Source organism: Canis lupus, chromosome 7, assembly GCF_048164855.1.
Source record: "Canis lupus baileyi chromosome 7, mCanLup2.hap1, whole genome shotgun sequence".
NCBI lineage: Eukaryota > Metazoa > Chordata > Mammalia > Carnivora > Canidae > Canis > Canis lupus.
Window position 1 is genome coordinate 72,106,873 of NC_132844.1, and position 18,602 is coordinate 72,125,474.

Here is an 18,602-nt window from a genome sequence, read left to right on the forward strand (position 1 = left end):
TACATATGTGGCAGGCACATCTATAGTTTACTTATCAGGGTTTTTTTTTTTTTTTTCCAGTTTGCTAGGGTAGTAAAGACATGTTTGAGTAGTTATAGTCCTACCACTACAGGAATTTTCTCAGCTTAGTCAGAGGAGACCCCCTTTTACTAAATACAAAATAAGACAAACCGACCTTAAACGAATACCAAAACGAATACCAAAGTCTTTAACTTACTAGCAAAGGAACAACAAAGGTGTTAAAACAATAAGCCAGTTTAGAGAGTATGGAGGGAAACAATGCTTATACTCGTAGCTAATTAAATAAAGACCCTAATAGTTGTGACCCAGGAAACCAGAGGCAGGAAGCTCTGAGACGCCAGGGGTGCCCACAGTCCATCTCAGAAACAGAAAACAATGCATCTAAGAAGCCAGAGCTGGGCATGCCCCCCGGTGGCGCAGCGGTTTGGCGCCGCCTTCGGCCGAGGGCGTGATCCTGGAGACCCGGATCGAGTCCCACGTCGGGCCCCCTGCAGGGAGCTCTGCCTGCTTCTCCCTCTGCCTCTCTCTCTCTCCTCTCTCTGTCTCTCATGAATAAATAACTAAAAATCTTTAAAAAAAGAGAGAGAGCGAGCGAGCGAGCGGGAGGGCAGGCGCCGGTGAGGGCCGAGGGAGAAGCAGGCCCTCTGCAGAGCGGGCTGCCTGCGGGGGGGCTCCCTCCAGGACCCGGCATCACCAGGGCATCACCAGGGCAGCGGAGGGCAGACGCTCGACCACGGAGCCACCCAGGTGCTCCTCTGCTTATTTTTGTTTTTGTTTGTTTGTTTGTTTTTGTTTTTTTCCTCTGCTTATTTTTGAATAAGCACCGCCAGTGAATTTCTCAAGCTGTTAACAAAATGCAGAACACAGTTTACACATTCCTGAGATCGGAGGTTTTTTTTTTTATTTTTTTATGATAGTCAGAGAGAGAGAGAGAGAGAGAGGCAGAGACACAGGCAGAGGGAGAAGCAGGCTCCATGCACCGGGAGCCCGACGTGGGATTCGATCCCGGGTCTCCAGGATCGCGCCCCGGGCCAAAGGCAGGCGCCAAACCGCTGCGCCACCCAGGGATCCCAGATTGGAGGTTTTTAAAGCTGTTTCTTGCTGCTTGGAGGTCCTCGCTTGTGTCTAACGTGTATTCGTTCTTGCCACAGGTACTGGCACGAGCAAACGTCACTCCTAATCAGCATGGGCTAATTTTCATCAGCAGGGACCTAGCCTTTCAATTTGAAATAGAACCTCCCCAAACCACACACAAATCTTGCATTATTTTTGGCCCCATGCTTTATTTATTATCTACCTTGCCTCCCCCTCCTTCAGTAAGGGATTTTTGTCTGATAATTTGCCACATCCCCAGCAACTAAAACTGCTTAGCACACAGCATTTGTTGAATGAATGCGTGAGCGAGGTATCCACAGACTGACCATCAGAGGGCGACAGAAAGACTTGGTGGAAACGGAAACGAAACGTCTCACCCGTTCGGCGGTTCCGCGAGGTTTGACTTCGCTCGGCCGCCGTAGTGCACAGGCCGGAAACGACTGGCCGGAAACGACTAGTCGTTTCCGGCTTCTGCGGTCCGAGAAGACGGTTTGGGGCTGTGGGAAACCGAGACCCAAGGGTCAAAGGCAGGTCCTTTGCGGAGCTGGGACTCCAGTCCAGGGCTCCAGGCCTGCAGGCCTCCGACGAGCCCAGCCGCCAGCGTGTTTACTCGACATAGTTCAGGGCCAGGAACCGGGCAGCGTGGGTCACCATGGCGACGCCGGCTGGGCTGGAGCGCTGGGTGCAGGACGAGCTGCACTCGGTGCTGGGGCTGAGCGAGCGGCACGTAGCCCAGTTTTTGATCGGTACCGCGCAGCGATGCGCCTCGGCCGAGGACTTCGTACAGCGCCTGCGAGACACCGATACTCTGGACCTCAGCGGACCGGCTCGCGACTTCGCCTTGAGACTCTGGACCAAGGTGTCTGCAGGGGCGGGGCGGGGCCCGGCGTGGGCGCGGCGGGAGAGCAGGTGGAGCGGGGGCGGGGCCCCAGGTTGTCTATCCAGGTGAGGCTAGGCTAACTGTCCTTGGGGGAATTAAGTAAGCTCGGTTACACCAGCACCTAGCTTTTATCCGTTGTCGCCTGGGTACTGTACTAGGTGCTGGACGTGCAGCTCTGGGGAGAAGTTCAAGGACCGTTAGGTGCTGTAGAGCAGTGTTTCACGAACTTTAATAGGCCCTTGTTTTAATGTGGATCCAGATTCGATAGGTTTGGGGTGGGATCTTAGTTTTTGCATTTCTAGCTAGTTTTCAGGTGAAGCTGATGGTCCACGGACAGCATTTTGAGTAGCAAGGCTATAGAAGAAATGTGTGAGAAGTGCTGTGGTAGGGCACAAAAGGTAAGGGTAGTGATCAGGGGAAAGCAGGCCCAAAGATTCCCCGGAATCTGTCTGATAGATAGAGAAGGGGGAAGGAGTAAAGGTGTAAAAGTGAATTCCTGGAGGACAGGACTGTGTATTGCTTGTCTTTGTATTTCTTCCACCTGACAACACCTTACAGAACAGGTGCTTAGTAAGTATATCGAAGAGTGAAAGTGTTCAACGTGTTCCTAGAATGGCAGGTAGCCTGCTTGAGTTGTCACATATGGTTCCTGGTGAAAGATGAATTTAGAATCTAAGTGATATGAGGATAGGGACTTTATGTAAATCCGTGTAGCATGTATCCCTGGAATCTGGTACGGTGCCAAACATATGACAGGCCTCTGTAAACCAATCCTTGTAGCATGTCAGTCCTTGCATCGTGATGACTTAATTGTGGGGAAGAACAGAGTCTGAGCAATTGAGAATTGGTTTTGAGAATGTAGGGACTTGCCTTTGTCCCAGGGCGTGATCCTGAAGTCCCAGGATCGAGTCCCACATCAGGCTCCCTGCATGGGACACCTTAAAAAAAAAGAAAAAAAAAAAAGAATGTAAGATAAACTCCATGAGGGCAGGAATTTTTATTTATTTATTTTTAAGGATTTTATTTATTTATTAATGAGAGACACAGAGAGAGGCAGAGGGAGAAGCAAGCACCATGCAGGGAGCTCAATGTGGGACTCAGTCCCAGGACTCCAGGATCACGCCCTGGGCGGAATGCAGACCCTCAACCGCTGAGCCACCCAGGCAGGAATTTTTGTCTTGTATTTATTCCTGTGTCCTTGATCCCTAGCAAGTACCTGGTGCATCAGACAGGCTTCAATAAATGTTTGTTAAATGAATGACTGCAAGGAGGTTCAGAAGCTGAAAGGCCCAGTTCAGGCTGATGAACATGGTGTGAAGCCATGAGGAAAAGAGACAATGAAGGTTAGTTTAAGATCAGGCCATTCCAGGCAGCCCGGGTGGCTCAGCAGTTTAGTGCCTCCTTCGGCCCAGGGCATGATCCTGGAGACCCAGGATCGAGTCCCACGTTGGGCTCCCTGCATGGAGCCTGCGTCTCCCCCTGCCTGTTTGTCTGCCTCTCTCTCTGTGTCTCTCGTGAATAAAAAAATAAAATCTTAAAAAAAAAAAATCACGCCATTCTTTAAATTTCAGAATGGGGCAAAGTAGATGGGTAAAAATCAGGAGTTGCTCACATCCCATTATCTTCCCTTCTACTGATAGGTACCACGGAAGGCGGTGGTAGAAAAGCCAGCTCGGGCGGCCGAGCGAGAGGCCCAAGCCCTGCTGGAAAAGAACCGATCCTATAAGTTGCTGGAAGACAGTGAGGAGAGTAGTGAGGAGACCGTAGGTAGAACTGGGAGCAGTCTCCAGAAGAAGCGTAGAAAACGGAAACACCTCAGGAAGAAATGTCAGGAGGAGGAAGAAGAGGAGGAAGAGATTTCCGAGAAAGGGAGAAGAAAGACAGGGTAAGTTAGAAGCAGAGTGAGAGAGGGTGAGGCAGGGGATAAGGGGGCAGTAAGCTTCCTAGGAGACCTTATGTAATCCTTTGGACTGGTTTGCAGGGGGAGTCAACAGACTGAGAAGCCGGAATCTGAGGATGAGTGGGAGCGGACCGAGCGAGAGCGCCTTCAGGACCTGGAGGAACGTGATGCCTTTGCTGAGCGGGTTCGGCAGCGAGACAAGGATCGGACTCGCAATGTCCTGGAGCGGTCAGACAAGAAGGTGCATAGGAGCAGCATGTTCTGTAAATCCCCAAGAAGATCCCTGGGTCAGATCTGAGGTTGGGTGTGATTGCAGAGATAGGGCTCTCTGGGAAGACCAGGGTGGCCTCTGGAGGTGTTCATCTCTGTAGTAAGAGGACCCAGAAGGGTCTGCTGATCCTCTGCTCAACCTGTAGGCCTAGAGATTCCCCCCTGAGAAGGGACATTTCTGTATGCTATAGTATATCCAAATGATCCTTGTGATTCTAGAGAGGGAGTGGCTGTGGGAGATTTTGGCCTCATAGCCCTGCACCCTTGGATTCTTCTAGGCTTATGAAGAGGCTCAGAAGCGCCTCAAGATGGCTGAGGAAGACCGGAAAGCCATGGTGAGTCCCAGCGCCCAGGGAGCCAACATCAGAGGGCAAAAGGAAAAACAACTTTGTGATGAAGTGGTTTAGGGTAGGGAAAAAGGATACAAGGAAGTACAGTGAGGGTGCTGATGGGGTGTCAGGTCTGGGGTGTGAGGTCTGTGTTGACAGGAGCCTGCCAAGGACAGACTTAAGTTGTAGAGGGAAAGAAGCTACCTACAGACCCTCCTGACTCCTTAGGATTGAGTCCAGAGTGTTTTCGTCAGGGAGATGTGAGCTTTGCTTGCTCCTGAGACTTAAGGAGCCGTACTCAGTCAGCTGGAACATCAAGGGGTGTGGTTGGAGGACAGGGGCAGGGGAGTTGTCCCATTGCCTAGGAATGTGCTATTTATTCAGCTTAAGCACACTTGATTCCAGATGCCTTCCCTTTTTTTTTTTTTTTTTTTTTAATATTTTATTTATTCATGAGAGACACTGAAAGAGAGGCAGAGACACAGGCAGAGGGAGGAGAAGCAGGCTCCATGCAGGGAGCCTGATGCAGGACTCGATCTCGGGAATCCAGGATCGGGCCCTGAGCTCGAGGCAGACGCTCAACCACTGAGCCCCCCAGGGGTCCCTCCAGATGCCTTCCTACTATCTAACTCCTCCATCCCAAACATGGCCGTGTGATCCTCCTCTATTCCCCAAGTTGGTCTTCTCTCTGACTGGGGACACAGCCCTCGCAATTCATGAACTGAACTTGTTATCATATGAGTTTTGGTAGAGCTGGCGGTTTTCCAAAAGTCTGGTCTTCTCAAGTAAGGTCACATTTCAGTTTCTAAAAAGAATTTTGAGACTTGATGTCCTAAGAATGGCCTAGTGGAACTCAGATCTCCTGATCAAGCCATCTCATGACCCAACCCACAAAATGACTGTTGTCAGAGACTTCTAAGATATCTGTCAGTATAGATGTAATGTTTTTATTTCCCAGAATTTAATTTAATTTCCTCTCTCTCTCTCTCTCTCTCTCTCTCTTTCTCTTTCTTTCTTTCTTTTTTAAGATTTTATTTATTCATGAGAGACACAGAGAGGCAGAGACACAAGCAGAGGGAAAAGCAGGTTCCCTGCAGGAAACCTGATGTGGGACTTGATCCCAGGACCCCAAGATCACGACCTGAGCCAACGTCAGATGCTCAACCACTGAGCCACCCTGGCATCCCTGGTGGTTCAGTCTCTTATGTTTGTTTGTTTCCTTTTGCTCTCTCTCATCTGGTACCATGTCCCTTATTCTGGATTTATCTAACTCTTATCTTGTGGTATTGAGTTCTTCTATGCCCTATGCTTCCTTTAGAGTGGAAATTGGGACCAAATATTGCCTCAATTCAGATTAAAAAGTTGTGACAGGAACACTTCTTAGGTGGTGATGTACCCTTCACATGACACCAATCACTTTAGGGGGACATACAGATTATGTACCTGTTAGTGCAGATAGCGTTTGTGCCAACAGCCTTTCATCTAAAGGTTTTAGCATAACTAGCACTACTAATGCTTTCCTGAATCTGCTGTTTCACTGGGGATTGCAAAGGTGATTTTTGGAGTGTGACATTCCTCCTACATTTATTGGCTAACCTTTTATATAAAGAGCTTTTCCTTAACTAGAAATGAGCAAGGGGCCCTGGTAGCTTAGTATGTTAAGCATCTGAATCTTTTTTTTTTATTTTTAATTTTTAATTTTTTAATTTTTTTTTTTTTTATGATAGAGAGAGAGAGAGAGAGAGGCAAAGACACAGGCAGAGGGAGAAGCAGGCTCCATGCACCGGGAGCCTGATGTGGGATTCGATCCCGGGTCTCCAGGATCACGCCCTGGGCCAAAGGCAGGCGCTAAACCGCTGCGCCACCCAGGGATCCCTGAATCTTTTTTTTTCAAAGGTTTTATTTTATTTTATTTTTTTAAAGATTTTATTTATTTATTCATAGACACAGAGAGAGAGGCAGAGACACAGGCAGAGGGAGAAGCAGGCTGCATGCAGGGAGCCTGATGTGGGACTCGATCCTGGGTCTCCAGGATCATGCCCTGGGCCGAAGGGAGGTGCTAAACTGCTGAGCCACCCAGGTGTCCCTCAACTCTTGATTTCAACTCAGGTCATGATCTCAGGGTGGTGAGATCCAGCCCCGAGTCATTCTCCGCCCTCAGCGAGTTTGTTTCTCCTTCCTCATCCTTGGCCCTCCCTCTACTTGCATTGTGCATGCGCTCTCTCTCTCTCTCTCTCTCTCTCTCTCTCTCTCTCTCAAATAAGTAAGGCTTAAAAATAACCAGGAATGAGCTGCAATTCTTTCTTCAAAGGCTGAGCAAATGGGGCACCTGGGTGGCTCAGTCAGTTAAGCATTCGACTCTATCAGCTCAGGTCATGGTCTCAGTTGGGAGGCAGAGCCCCATGTCGGGGTTCGAGCTCGACAGAGCTTCAAGAAATGTGGAGTCTGTTTGAGTCTCTTTCCCTCAGCCCCTCCCTGTTCATGCTCTCTCTTTGTCTAAAAGAAGAATCTTAAAAAAGGCAGGGCAAATGTTTAATTACTAATTTTGAAAGTAAGGAGTTTGATGTAATAGTCATCTCACTGGTGGTAAAAACTTGTTTCCCATGTGTTGTGTATATGTGTGTCACACTGGACTCATGAGTTTTTATTTTTCAATATTTTACAGTTGCATATGATTTTTTCTTTTTGATACTCAAATTGCCCTGAGTTGGGTTTTATCATTGTTGTTATTTATTGTTTTAGTAATCTCTACACCCGGTGTAGGGCACAAACTCAGGACCCCGAGATCAAGAGCTGCCTGCTCTTCCGACTGAGCCAGCCAGTGCCCTCAAATTGCCCTTTTTTGGGGCCCATATTTTAAAAGAACTTCCATGTGCTTCCCCCATCAGGTTGAAAGAGTATTTGATTGTGGTACTCAGATTAGATCATGAGCATAAACTCCTTTTAAGTCTTCACAGAATAAGCAAGAAAAGCCAAACAATTAAGTAGAATCAGGGACCCCCAGGAGAGGGCTTGATGAAGTTTGGCCACCACAGTGGAGGAGGCTGTTTTGATCCCAGGGAAGACAGTGTTGCCACAGTGGGCAGGCTCATGGTGAGAGCTGAGACAAGCCTTAAGGATGATGTGACCAGTCTTTATCTGTCATCCATTATGTGTCCTGAAAACCTCCTATCAAAGGAAATATGTAGAAGCTAGCTGCAAGATTGTATGAGGCGAGGAGAGGTTAGTCCCAGAGAGCTAATAAGCATTTCTGATTACATCTTGCAAAAACACTCTCTAATGCTGTACTTCCATTTTTTGTATATACTGTATTCCCCCCCCCCCCCTTTTCCAAACTATAGTCATTTGATTTAAGACCAGGGAGCATCTAACTAAGGCAGAAGATTACCTTCTGTTGGCACATCCAGTGGTTACCATTAGTCTCACTTGTTTTCAGATTGAGACCTGTGCTTCTAAATGCTGGTATTAGCCCTTTAGTTTTCCTCCTTTCTTTTTTTTTTCTTTAAACATTTTATTTATTTATTCATGAGAGACACACACACAGAGAGAGAGAGAGAGAGGCAGAGATACAGGCAGAGGGAGAAGCAGGCTCCATGCAGGGAGCCCGACATGGGACTCGATCCTGGGTCTCCAGGATCAGGCCCTGGGCTGAAGGCGGCGCTAAACTGCTGAGCCTCTCAGGCTGCCCTGTTTTCCTCCTTTCCACTAAGTCGAATAAAATAGAATAAAACCTAAAACATTCAAATAACCCTAATGCATCTATATTGACCAGGATGGCGAAGCTGTCCAGAAGGGCCTTCAAGCTGGATTGTGCTGCTGAAAGATAGTGTTGGGGGTCAGTGTGTGGCTTTCAGAGAGGCCCAGTTTGGGGCAGGTCAGGTTGGACATTGCAGAAGGACACTGCTGGCCTGTTGGGGGATTTGTCACTCTTACAGATAGGTAAGGAAGGGGGTTGCTGTTCCAGCAAGATGAAGATTTGGCTACCCTGTCCTGACCCAGGTTCCCGAGCTGCGGAAGAAATCACGCCGCGAGTACTTGGCTAAGCGGGAGCGAGAGAAGCTTGAGGACCTAGAGGCTGAGCTGGCTGATGAGGAGTTCCTTTTTGGGGATGTAGAGCTGAGCCGACATGAGCGGCGGGAGCTCAAATACAAGCGGCGAGTGCGGGATCTGGCCCGAGAGTACCGGGCGGCTGGGGAGCAGGAGAAGCTGGAGGCCACCAATCGTTACCACATGCCCGAGGAGACCCGAGGCCAGGTGAGGCAAAGCAGAGTCCACTTTAGCCCTGCTCTCCAAGCTGAGTGGAGGGAAGTCTTCAGGGCTTTGGACAGGGCCTCCACTGGCCCCTTCTTGGTCTTGCCTTTCCTAGTGGGTAGGGATAGTGACTGGAGAGGAGAGACCTGGGAAGAGGGCATCCTCTGTCTTCACATGTCCTTCTCTCCACAGCCATCACGAGCTGTGGATCTAGTGGAGGAGGAATCAGGCGCCCCTGGGGAGGAGCAGCGACGCTGGGAGGAGGCCCGGCTAGGGGCAGCATCTCTGAAGTTTGGGGCCCGAGATGCTGCCTCCCAGGAGCCCAAGTATCAGCTGGTGCTGGAGGAAGAGGAGACCATTGAGTTTGTCCGGGCCACTCAGCTCCAGGGCAACGAGGTGAGCAGGAGAACTGTGGCACGTTCTAACGAGGTTGGGAAGCCGACCCTGAAGCTCACACCCCTCCTCCTCTGCAGGAGCCATCAGGCCCATCGCCTCCATCCCAGGCCCAGCAGAAGGAGTCCGTGCAGGCTGTCCGCCGCAGCCTCCCAGTGTTTCCATTCCGCGAGGAGCTCTTGGCTGCCATTGCTGATCATCAGGTCCTCATCATCGAGGGTGAGACGGGCTCCGGGAAGACCACCCAGATCCCGCAGTATCTCTTTGAGGAGGTACAGTCATCCGCACCCTCCAGGTTACCGGCCACCGGCCCTTGACAAGCACAGTCCTGTCAGAGCTCTTTTCACATGTTGTTTTGAGCAGTCACTTACCTTTTCATCTTTAATCATAGTCTTCTCCATTAAATTGTGAGTTTAAGAATAAGGGCAAACTTGTTTCCTGTTTCTGTTCTCACTTCTAACACAGTATCTGTGTCTAGTGCCAGCATTCGTGTTGGAAAGATGCATAAACAGGTAGATGGTGGGGTTGGGACCTTCCCATACCAACCCATTCAGCCATCGGTCCTCTGCAAAGGACAAAGAACAAGGAGTCAGAGGATTCATTTTCTTGCTTTTTCACCTTCTCTGGCTCCCCCTTGCTTCTGGGTCTGCCCTAGTTGGTCTGTCCTTTTCCATCTCAGATCTAGCTGAGCCTGAATGTGATCACCCAAAAGTCTGGGACCCTCAGAGGGTCGGGTTTTCAGTTTCTGTCTGTTCCTTCATCTCCCCCTGCCCTGTCGTGCACTTACACCTTTTTTCTCTGAATTATCCTAGGCCTCAGGAATATATTTAGCAAAGGGAAAACCTCTTCTCTTGTCATTCAGGGATACACAAAAAAGGGAATGAAGATTGCCTGTACCCAGCCCCGGAGAGTGGCAGCCATGAGTGTGGCTGCCCGAGTGGCCCGGGAGATGGGTGTGAAGCTTGGGAATGAGGTGAGATCTGTGGGGCCTAGGTAGGGAGGGGAGCCTCTAGGGTCTGGGACGTAGCCCACACTGCATAGGGCTTCACACCACACGTCCAGGCACTGACCCCTCATTCCCTAGCCCTGCACTCCCTTCCAGGAGTACCAGCCCAATCTCGATCGTTAATGGTCCCCTTGACAGGTTGGCTACAGCATCCGCTTTGAGGACTGCACATCAGAACGAACTGTCCTCCGCTACATGACAGATGGGATGCTCCTCCGGGAGTTCCTCTCTGAACCTGACCTTGCAAGTTACAGGTACACATGGGGTCACCACCTCCCACCAGAGAGCCACCACCATTCCTGCCCAGTCTGCTGCATTCTGACCCTTCAGCACCTTCCTGTGTCTTCTTTAATCTCTAGCCTATTTTTCCTTTCTTGTCATCCAGCTAGTTTGGCCTTTGTCTTCTGATTAGCCCACCGGTTCTTTTTTTTTTTTTTTTAAGATTTTATTTATTTATTCATGAGAGACAGAGAGAGAGAGAGAGAGAGAGAGAGAGAGGCAGAGACACAGGCAGAGGGAGAAGCAGGCTCCATGCAGGGAGCCTGACGGGGGACTCCATCCCAGGTCTCTAGGATCATGCTCTGGGCTGAAGGCAGGCACCAAACCTCTGAGCCACCCAGGCTGCCCAAGCCCACCAGTTCTTGAAGCTTGATGGTGTGGACAGTCCTAGGACTGACCTGTAGGCACCATGGAGATGGGGTAGAGGGACTGCAGAGATAGACCCCCCACCCCCCATTGCTTGCAGTGTTTAGAAAAACACCAGGATGGCAGAATGGTGCTCTAGAGACTTGAAAAGCCACGTGAAGACCCTTTGAAGAAACTTAGAATGTCCAGCTTAGAGAGAAGAGACTCAGGGAGACATCCTGGTTCCTTCTAAATATGGGAAGGGCTGCTCCGTGGAAAAAGAGGTCAAGCTTGTTTCACGTGACTGCAGCGAGCACAACTAGCAACCACGGGAGTGGCTATAGGGGAAAGAGGTTTCAGTGCAACACTAAGAAGCGAGAGTGGTAGAGATTGAGGCCCTCAATTGAGGTAGAGATTGTGTGCTGGGGCCCTCATCTTGGGCCTTTGGCCCAGGTCTTGGAGTAGCTTGGTCTGTGAATAGTACATTCCCAGTGCTGGTGTTGGCCAAGCAGAGCTTGGATAAATATGTGTTTAGGAGGAGAAGGGATCTGTGCATGGGCTGCTGGTGGGATCAGGCCAGCTGAGCAGTATGTGGTTTCTCAAATCTTAGGAGGCTGTGAAGTTCTGGTCCTAGAAGATCACAGATGGAGCAACAGGACAAATATGATCTGAGCTTTCACATCCCTTGCAAAAATCTCAGAAACCATGGAAGGCCAGCTAGTGCAAGAGTGTTTAGGGTGTGCGGTTTTCCTGTCAAGCCAGCCTGCTTTGTGAAACAGCTGGGGACTTCACTGGCATAGTCAGGGATACGCACAAAGAATTGAGGTCAGGGGTGAGCTCCTGCAGGCATGGCTGTCACCTGAGAATCCAAAGACTTTAGCAAAGATATCAAAGATGTGTCCCACATATAACTAAGGAGGAGACCAAGAAGCCCGCAGAGCCCTCTAAGATTGGGGTAGAAAGGCCTACTGGGGGACACCTGGGTCCCTCAGTGGTTGAACGACTGCCTCTGGCTCAGGGCATGATCCTGAGGTCCCAGGATTGAGTTCCATATTGGGCTCCCCAGAGGGAGCCTGTTTCTCCCTCTGCTTGTGTCTCTGCCTCTCTCTCTGTTTCTCATGAATAAATAAATAAAACCTAAAGAAAGAAAGAGAGAGAGAGGAGACGGAGAGAGAGAGAGAGAGAAAGAAAAGAAAGACAGACAGACAGGCTTACCTGGTTCCTCTCTCCAGAAGGATGCAGCAGGACCAAGAGACATGCACAACAGCAGTCTCATGGAAGCCTAGGAGCTCCTGGGCTGTGCAAATCCTGGTGCTTCAGGTCTGTATGTTCATTCTCAGCCAGCCTGGGGAGCCCAGCCTTACTCCCAAAGGCCCTGTTCTCACTTTTTTCCCCCCCTTTAAAACAGAAACTCTTATTTCTGTTGAGTCTAACAGATCCATGACTCTGATCCAGAGAGCATATGTGACTTGTCCTGGCCTTGGCTTTCAGCCTCCAGATCTTGGCCGTTGTTGTCTGTCCAGGCTGAGATAAACTGCAGACTGCGGGCCCTTGGCTTTCTTTCTTTCTTTCTTTCCTTTCTTTCCTTTCTTTCTTTCCTTTCTTCTTCCTTCCTTCCTTCCTTCCTTCCTTCCTTCCTTCCTTCCTTCCTTCCTTCCTTCCTTCCTTCCTTCCTTCTTTTCTTTCTTTCTTTCTTTCTTTCTTTCTTTCTTTCTTTCTTTCTTTCTTTCTTTCTTTCTTTCTTTCTTTCTTTCTTTCCTTTCTCTTTCTTTTCTTTCTTTTCTTTTCTTTTTTTTTTTTTTCTTTTCTTTTCTTTTCTTTCTTTTGGCTTTCTTTAACATTGTATTAGTCTTCCTTAACTGGGGTGATTGGCCTCTCTTTGGAACCCCCCCTCCCATATTCACCATTGGGCTCTTTGCTTTCCCTTTGTGCCCTTGTCCAGGGGATCCTGTTGTCCTCTCCTGGGCAGCTCTCCTGGCTCACAGCTCTCTTGTTCTTTCCCCAGTGTGGTAATGGTAGATGAAGCTCATGAACGAACCCTACACACAGACATTCTCTTCGGGTTAATCAAGGATGTTGCTCGTTTCCGGCCTGAGCTGAAAGTCTTGGTGGCTTCAGCCACACTGGACACTGCCCGTTTCTCCACCTTCTTTGATGATGCTCCTGTCTTCCGAATCCCTGGACGCAGGTTTCCAGTTGACATCTTCTATACCAAGGTGCTCCCCTCAGGGAGGATGGGCTGAAGTGCGAGGCTGAAAAGCTTGGGCCTTTGGAGAAGGTAGTCCCAAGGAGGGAAGGGGAAATGGAGAGTCTGAAGAAGAACTGGGATAAACTGATTATTGAGCTGGGAGAAGAGGAAGTTTCTTGAACAGATGGCCTTCCTGTGACCCTCTCCTCCTCACCCCCAGGCTCCAGAGGCTGACTACCTAGAAGCTTGTGTGGTGTCTGTGCTGCAGATCCATGTGACCCAGCCCCCTGGGGATATCCTGGTGTTCCTGACAGGACAGGTGTGAGACATGGGGCAAGGGACAATGAGGTGTGTATCCCAGGGGAAAACAGAGCTGGCAGGTGGGCCTTCTGTCACTCTGGGACCTGTACTGCTCTCCCCATCCCAAATCCAGGAGGAGATTGAGGCTGCCTGTGAGATGCTCCAAGATCGCTGCCGCCGCCTGGGCTCCAAAATCCGGGAGCTCTTGGTGTTACCCATTTATGCCAACCTGCCTTCTGACATGCAGGCCCGTATCTTCCAGCCCACACCCCCGGGGGCACGAAAGGTCAGTTGGAGACGCCCACATTCTTCACCCCTATAGTTCACACAAATAGTGAAAAAGAGGGTGTGTGCCTGCCCTATGCAGGCTATGTCCTGGGCACTGCTGCAGCTGCAAGGCTTAGTTGTAGTCAATCCCTAGCCTCCAGAGCTGGAGAGAGAGGGTGAATTCAGCAAATATTTGATCCAGTTAGTAAGTATGTGGAGATGCAGAGGAGAAGGGAAGTCCTCAGGGTGCCAAAAGGTGGGATTTGATTTGGATCTTTAGGGAAAAAAAGGTAGGTAATACCAGAGTAAGGCTTAAGGTATGTTTAAGTCAGAATGTAATCCAAAAGGCTGAGGGGAAGGTTCATGTGGTGAAAACAATTCTGGACTGAGATTAGGGAAGGCCTTTGATAGCAGTTGGAAGCATTTTGACTTTAGATGATTGGGTTTTGAGCAAAGACGTAACTTCCATCCAACAAATGTATAACAAGCTCCTGCCATGTGCCAGATACTCTTCTTGGGCATGAAGATACAGTGATGAACAGAACAAAGTCCCTAGCCTCACAGCCGACAGTCTAACTTAAATTAGGAGACAGTGGACGCGTAGATGCCTGATGCTGATTTGTGACCAATGCTGTGGAGAGATATAGCCCAACATGGGGGAAAAGGAGACTGACTCCAGGGAGGCTGGGAGTGAGCAATGTCAGGAAGGTAGTTTCCTTGGGGTATGGGAAGGTGAAAGGGAAGCTGAGGCCTGAACCCAGTGAGGGAGGGAGCCAGGCTGATAGCTGGGAAGGGAGTGTGTCCAGCAAAGGAAGGCACTCATGCAAAGGACCCGAGTGAGGAGTGTGCTCAGACCAGCCAGGGAGCAACTGTGCAGGAGTGGAACGACGGAGCCTGTAGTCCTTGGAGATGAGATCAGAAAGGTAGAGCACTTGGAGACTTAAGGGGCTTGGATATAATTCTCCAGTAGGATGGGAAGCCATCAACGGATGGTGTTAGTGATGTGACAGGTTTACATTTTTAAAGGACAATCTGGGTGCCAGAAGAATGCCAGGTAAGCAGGACTTGGAGTAGAGGCAGGGAGACACATGAGGAGGCTATTGAAGGAAGTCCTAGCTGAGGAAGATTGTGAAAGTGGTAGTGGGAAAGATGGAGGCAGGGACCTGGACTCCCTCTCCCATCTCTAAAAAAAAAAATTTAACTCCTCCCATTTCCTTTCCGCCTTATGTCTCTTTTTTTCTTTCTTTCTTTCTTTTTTTTTAAGATTTTTATTTTTTTAAATTTATTTATTCATGAGAGACACAGGCAGAGGGAGAAGCAGGCTCCATGCAGGAAGCCCAATGTGGGCCTCGATCATGGGTCTCCAGGGTCATGCCCTGGGCTGAAGGCAGGTGCTAAACCGCTGAGCCACCCAGGGATTCCCTTATGTCTCTTTTCATTCCTTCTCTCCTTGAACCCTTCCTGGCCTTGTCCCTGTCTTCTGACATTAGGCAATAATCCTCTTTGCTCCTGTCCCTTATCTGTGCCTGCTTCTTTACTCAAGTCTTCAGGATTACTCTTTCTAGGGAACTTGGTGGGTGAGGTCTCCGGGTGACTACATCCTCTCACTCAGGTGGTTGTGGCAACAAACATCGCTGAGACGTCACTCACCATTGAAGGCATCATTTATGTGCTGGATCCAGGGTTCTGTAAGCAGAAGAGCTACAACCCTCGCACAGGCATGGAATCCCTCACTGTCACACCCTGCAGCAAGGTCAGCCTGCTTGTACTCTCAGCAGTGTCTCTGTGGGGAAGGTTCGACTCAGGAGGCTGTGGGGGGCCTCTTAGAGGACCGGAATAAGCAGCCTACGTCTTCTCAGGTTTCTTGCATAAATATTGCGCTTCCTTTTTCTCCTCACCAGTTGTCAGCCAGCCTACCTCTCCTTTCTTTCCAGGCCTCAGCCAATCAACGAGCTGGTCGGGCGGGTCGGGTGGCTGCTGGGAAGTGCTTCCGCCTGTATACTGCCTGGGCCTACCAGCATGAGCTGGAGGAAACCACAGTGCCTGAGATCCAGAGGACCAGCCTGGGCAATGTTGTGTTGCTGCTCAAGAGCTTAGGTTATTGGGTTCGCCCAGTCCTGAGAGAGAGGGAGGTGGGGCTAGAGTCACAGATCCCTGCAGAGAATCTCTTCTACCCCTCATATCTTTCTTCAGGGATCCATGACCTAATGCACTTTGATTTCCTGGACCCTCCACCATATGAGACCCTGCTGCTGGCTTTGGAGCAGCTGTATGCTCTGGGAGCCCTCAACCACCTTGGGGAGCTCACCACGGTGAGGTGGGATGGCAGCATGGTCTGGGGCACGATGAAGCAGTTGGGGTGAGCTCTTGGGTGCTGGAGGGGCACCAGAGGGAGGACTGGCCTCAACTCTTTTTCCTCTCCTTAGTCTGGTCGAAAGATGGCAGAGCTACCGGTGGATCCCATGCTATCTAAAATGATCTTGGCCTCTGAGAAGTAAGCACTGTGCTCCTACCCTACCCCATACCTGCCACCCTGGCTAGGCCCCCAGCACCAGCACACGAACTGGCTGTGCCTCCTCCCATCTCTGGGCCATCTTTGTGACCTTGCTCTTTTTCCTTTCTCTCTCTGCTGTGGTATTCTTTAACAAATAAATTATTAGAAAACTCTTTTCTGCGCCTTTGGAGGCTCACAAGGGCAATAAGACATTTATCAAATGGGTAAGATTGACAAACAGAATTTGGGGGTGTAAATTGGTATGGAAGACTCAGCACCTGTGGGGAGAGCGCTGTGTGTGGACTGGTCTGGAGAGTCTCATTCCTGAGGTTTGGGGTTGTAACATTGAGATGTGGTTATGGAGGGACCACCTTTAAATGCCATTCCTCTGCCATGGTTGAGGTCAGAGGTCATTACATGAACTTGAAGTGCTGTCTTCCCTGACGCCCTTACTCCACACCTTCCTGCCGCAGAAGTCCTTCCTACCCTCAGAGGTCCCCAGTGCCCTCCTGCCCCCAGTTCCGTGGAGGGCCCTCCTCTGCCACTGTTACGTCTGCAGCCCACCTCCTCAACACCCCATGGCCAGCACCACCACCAAATCCATCCACTCTGACTTGTAGCCCTTACCCCACCCGGCAGTCTCCATGTGAAGACACATGTCCATAGAATGGTCGCTTACCCCACCCTGTGTACCTGTGTGTCTTCCTTTGAACCTTGTGCTTTGGTCTTCCTGCCCCAGGTATAGCTGTTCGGAAGAGATTCTGACAGTGGCTGCCATGCTGTCTGTTAATAACTCTATCTTCTACCGACCCAAGGACAAGGTAGTTCATGCTGACAACGCCCGTGTCAACTTTTTCCTCCCTGGTGGAGACCACCTGGTTCTGCTGAACGTCTATACTCAGGTCACTGGGCTTAGGTGATGGGACTGAGGGAGGCACAGGGGACTCTGGCTTTGCTATGTACTTAACCTCCCCCCTTTTTAACCATCTTCACAGTGGGCTGAGAGTGGCTACTCTTCTCAGTGGTGCTATGAGAACTTCGTACAGTTCAGATCAATGCGCCGAGCCCGGGATGTGCGAGAACAGCTGGAGGGGCTCTTGGAACGCGTAGAAGTTGGTCTCAGCTCTTGCCAGGGGGACTATATCCGTGTACGCAAGGTCAGCATTTCTTTAGTCTGCTGCTGTTCCTCCCACGCCCTCAATCTCCAGAGGGAGCTGCTCTGGGTGCCTGTAGCAGTCCCTCCAGCCTGAGGCTAGGCCTCTTCCTCTGGAGAGTGTGCTCTTCCGTGCTTTCTTCCCCAGACCACTGAAGGTGCCTTCTCAGTGGGTTCTTCATGCATTCCTTACCTTTCTAGTTCTCCGAGGGCCTGACCTAAAAAAGGTAGTGAGTGCTTAGGGTCCCCAGATGTGTGGCTTTTCCGGTTGACTTTCTCTCCTGTCTGCCCCTCAGGCCATCACAGCTGGTTACTTTTACCACACGGCCCGGTTGACTCGTAGTGGCTATCGCACAGTCAAACAGCAGCAGACAGTGTTCATTCACCCCAACTCCTCCCTCTTTGAGGAACAGCCACGCTGGTTACTCTACCATGAACTTGTCTTGACCACCAAGGAGTTCATGAGACAGGTGAGGGGACCTTCCTTTGCCCAGGAAAGTGAGGATGTGTGGGGAGGTAGGATACTAGCAAGATTCAATTTGCTGAGACTAGCTGAGAAACAGGAAAACATTAATTTAAGGTAGGATAAAATAGAAAGGCGTGGTTTCTGTCAGATGTGTCAGCATCTACTAAGATCCAAGAACTGCATACTCATTCAGGGAGTATTTGAATGCCTATTGTCTCAAGTGTTAAGGATACTGGGGTGAGAATGGTGAACAAAGCAGAAGTGGTCTCTGTCCTGAGTGTACTTTACAGTCTTTATGATTAGGTTTTTTAGGGATAGTTTATTGGGAATCCTGAAGGACTTGTAGAGGTGTGTCTGACCTTGAGGTATAGAGTATTAGAGCCTGGCACCTTTACCCTAGTCCTACAGTTGAAGGTAGAAGAAACTTTTTAAGATTTTACTTATTTGAGAGAGCGAGCGAGCACACAGTGGGGAGGGGCAGAAGGAGAGGGAGAAGCAGACTGTCCGCTGAGCAGTCTGATGTGAGACCTGATCCCAGTACCCTGGGATCATGACCTGAGCTGGAGACAGATGCTTATCTGAACCATGCAGGTGCCCCAGAAGAAACTTTTTGATCACACATACATTACTGTGCAAGTTGGAAAAAGGTGAACCCTACTGATTTTTTTCTCTCCTCTTGTAGGTATTGGAGATTGAAAGCAGTTGGCTTCTGGAGGTGGCTCCTCATTATTATAAAGCCAAGGAGCTAGAAGATCCCCATTCTAAGAAAATGCCCAAAAAAATAGGCAAGACACGGGAAGAGCTAGGATAAAGAGAAGGGGAGGCAAGCCGAACTCAACATCAGCTCCTTTTCCTTCTGTACGTTATTTAATATCTACTTTTGGAATAAAGCTTGGGGTAACTTTTATTATTTTTAAAGATTTTATTTGAGAGAATTTTTTATCTTAAGTAGGCTCCACGCCCAG

General features: G+C 49.7%; 1 protein-coding gene across 4 annotated transcripts; it reads left to right on the top strand.

The window, feature by feature from the left end:
- The first annotated feature begins 1,562 nt into the window (after positions 1 to 1,562).
- DHX16 (DEAH-box helicase 16) lies at positions 1,563 to 18,555 on the top strand. 4 transcript variants are annotated; one of them, XR_012034525.1, is made up of 20 exons: positions 1,563 to 1,975; positions 3,637 to 3,881; positions 3,978 to 4,137; positions 4,445 to 4,501; positions 8,495 to 8,749; positions 8,939 to 9,142; positions 9,220 to 9,411; positions 10,002 to 10,112; positions 10,284 to 10,399; positions 12,775 to 12,985; positions 13,178 to 13,276; positions 13,391 to 13,543; positions 15,137 to 15,277; positions 15,459 to 15,621; positions 15,718 to 15,836; positions 15,951 to 16,018; positions 16,834 to 16,920; positions 17,014 to 17,175; positions 17,468 to 17,641; positions 18,320 to 18,555. XR_012034525.1 is itself a non-coding variant. In XM_072833853.1 (20 exons), exons 1-20 carry the CDS (start codon positions 1,769 to 1,771, stop codon positions 18,446 to 18,448), a joined length of 3,129 nt encoding a protein of 1,042 aa, XP_072689954.1. In that variant the 5' UTR covers positions 1,563 to 1,768; the 3' UTR covers positions 18,449 to 18,555. The 4 variants fall into 4 exon arrangements, 3 of the variants coding, with proteins under 3 accessions (XP_072689954.1, XP_072689955.1, XP_072689956.1); XM_072833853.1 differs by having other exon boundaries at positions 16,758 to 16,920; XM_072833854.1 differs by having other exon boundaries at positions 9,220 to 9,358; positions 9,952 to 10,112; positions 16,758 to 16,920.
- Positions 18,556 to 18,602: the final 47 nt, after the last annotated feature.